Source organism: Seriola lalandi, unplaced genomic scaffold (genome assembly GCF_002814215.2).
Source record: "Seriola lalandi dorsalis isolate HSWRI2012SDOR001 ecotype SW California unplaced genomic scaffold, Sedor1 jcf7180002054981, whole genome shotgun sequence".
In the NCBI taxonomy this organism is placed as follows: Eukaryota; Metazoa; Chordata; class Actinopteri; order Carangiformes; family Carangidae; genus Seriola; species Seriola lalandi.
The window spans coordinates 112,835-113,843 of NW_019525661.1; the positions used below are offsets into that span (position 1 = coordinate 112,835).

Below are 1,009 nucleotides of genomic sequence, written 5' to 3' on the forward strand. Positions count from 1 at the left end.
GCAGCCGCTGCTCCAGGCTCATGGTTCAAATGTGTTGCACTTATGTTCTTAATTAATCAAAGGAGTGTTTCGGGCGTAATATGCATAACAATAAACCAGTCAGAGAACCATCTCCCATTCCCTTTTTAAAAGCCAGGTGTGCCTGCACCTTGCTGGATCGCTATAACAGTGGGTTTAGCAGGCAGGAAGAGAACCATCTATGGCAACAGCAGGCGCAAAATATTAAACTGAGCATGTTATGTGGAGTCTGATGTATGTAGAGGTTGTGTGTGCTTATAGAGCGGCCCGGTGTCATGTGTTATGGTACTGCGCTCTGGAGCAGCCGCACAGTAATGTCAAGATGCACTGTTCAAATCTCAGTGAAATACTGCGACCGACGCGCCCACGGGTGCTTCTGGTCCAGGTTCACAGTGTGTGAAGTTGACACGTTTTGATTGACACGATGTTTCAGGGAGCCATTTCCATGTTCAAATCTCAGTGAAATACTGCGACCGACGCGCCCACGGGTGCTTCTGGTCCAGGTTCACAGTGTGTGAAGTTGACACGTTTTGATTGACACGATGTTTCAGGGAGCCATTTCCACAACGGAGACCATTTCCACGAACAGTTCACATTCCGCAACCCAGAGGACGTGTTCAGGGAATTCTTCGGAGGCAGGGACCCGTTTGCGGACTTGTTCGGTGAGTCGCAGAGTTTTAATGGTAAACAAGCTGGAGCATCGCTGAATGTGTTTGAGCCCAGCCTGAAGCATGATCTCCGTTCTCTCAGGGCCAGATCCTTTCAGCGAGGACCCCTTTTTCGGCAGCGGCCGGCAGCACCAGAGTCGGGCAGGTCGCAGCCGGACGGGCGGCTCGTTCTTCGGAGGCTTTGTTGGTTTCCCTCCCTTCGGGGCTGGATTCTCACCTTTTGACCCAGGTAAGAAAAAGCAGCCGTGACCAAAGAGAGAAACATGTTCTGCTGCAGATTTGAACCACCGCCGCCTGTTCCACCTGTTTTAAATGAGACTCTC

At 51.0% G+C, this 1,009-nt stretch overlaps 2 protein-coding genes across 3 annotated transcripts in view; both read left to right on the plus strand.

Moving 5' to 3' along the window:
- The window catches only part of LOC111648376 (dnaJ homolog subfamily B member 6-like), a 44,526-nt gene that overhangs the window by 18,775 nt on the left and 24,742 nt on the right, over positions 1-1,009 (plus strand). For both annotated transcript variants that reach the window (XM_023398233.2, XM_023398234.2), the window contains exons 5-6: positions 570-680; positions 769-915. In XM_023398233.2, coding sequence (XP_023254001.1) covers positions 570-680; positions 769-915 — 258 coding nt within the window. The remainder of the gene's footprint in view (positions 1-569; positions 681-768; positions 916-1,009) is intronic.
- LOC111648375 (potassium voltage-gated channel subfamily B member 2-like) overlaps positions 1-1,009 on the plus strand; it is a 28,804-nt gene that overhangs the window by 6,663 nt on the left and 21,132 nt on the right. The window lies entirely within an intron of this gene.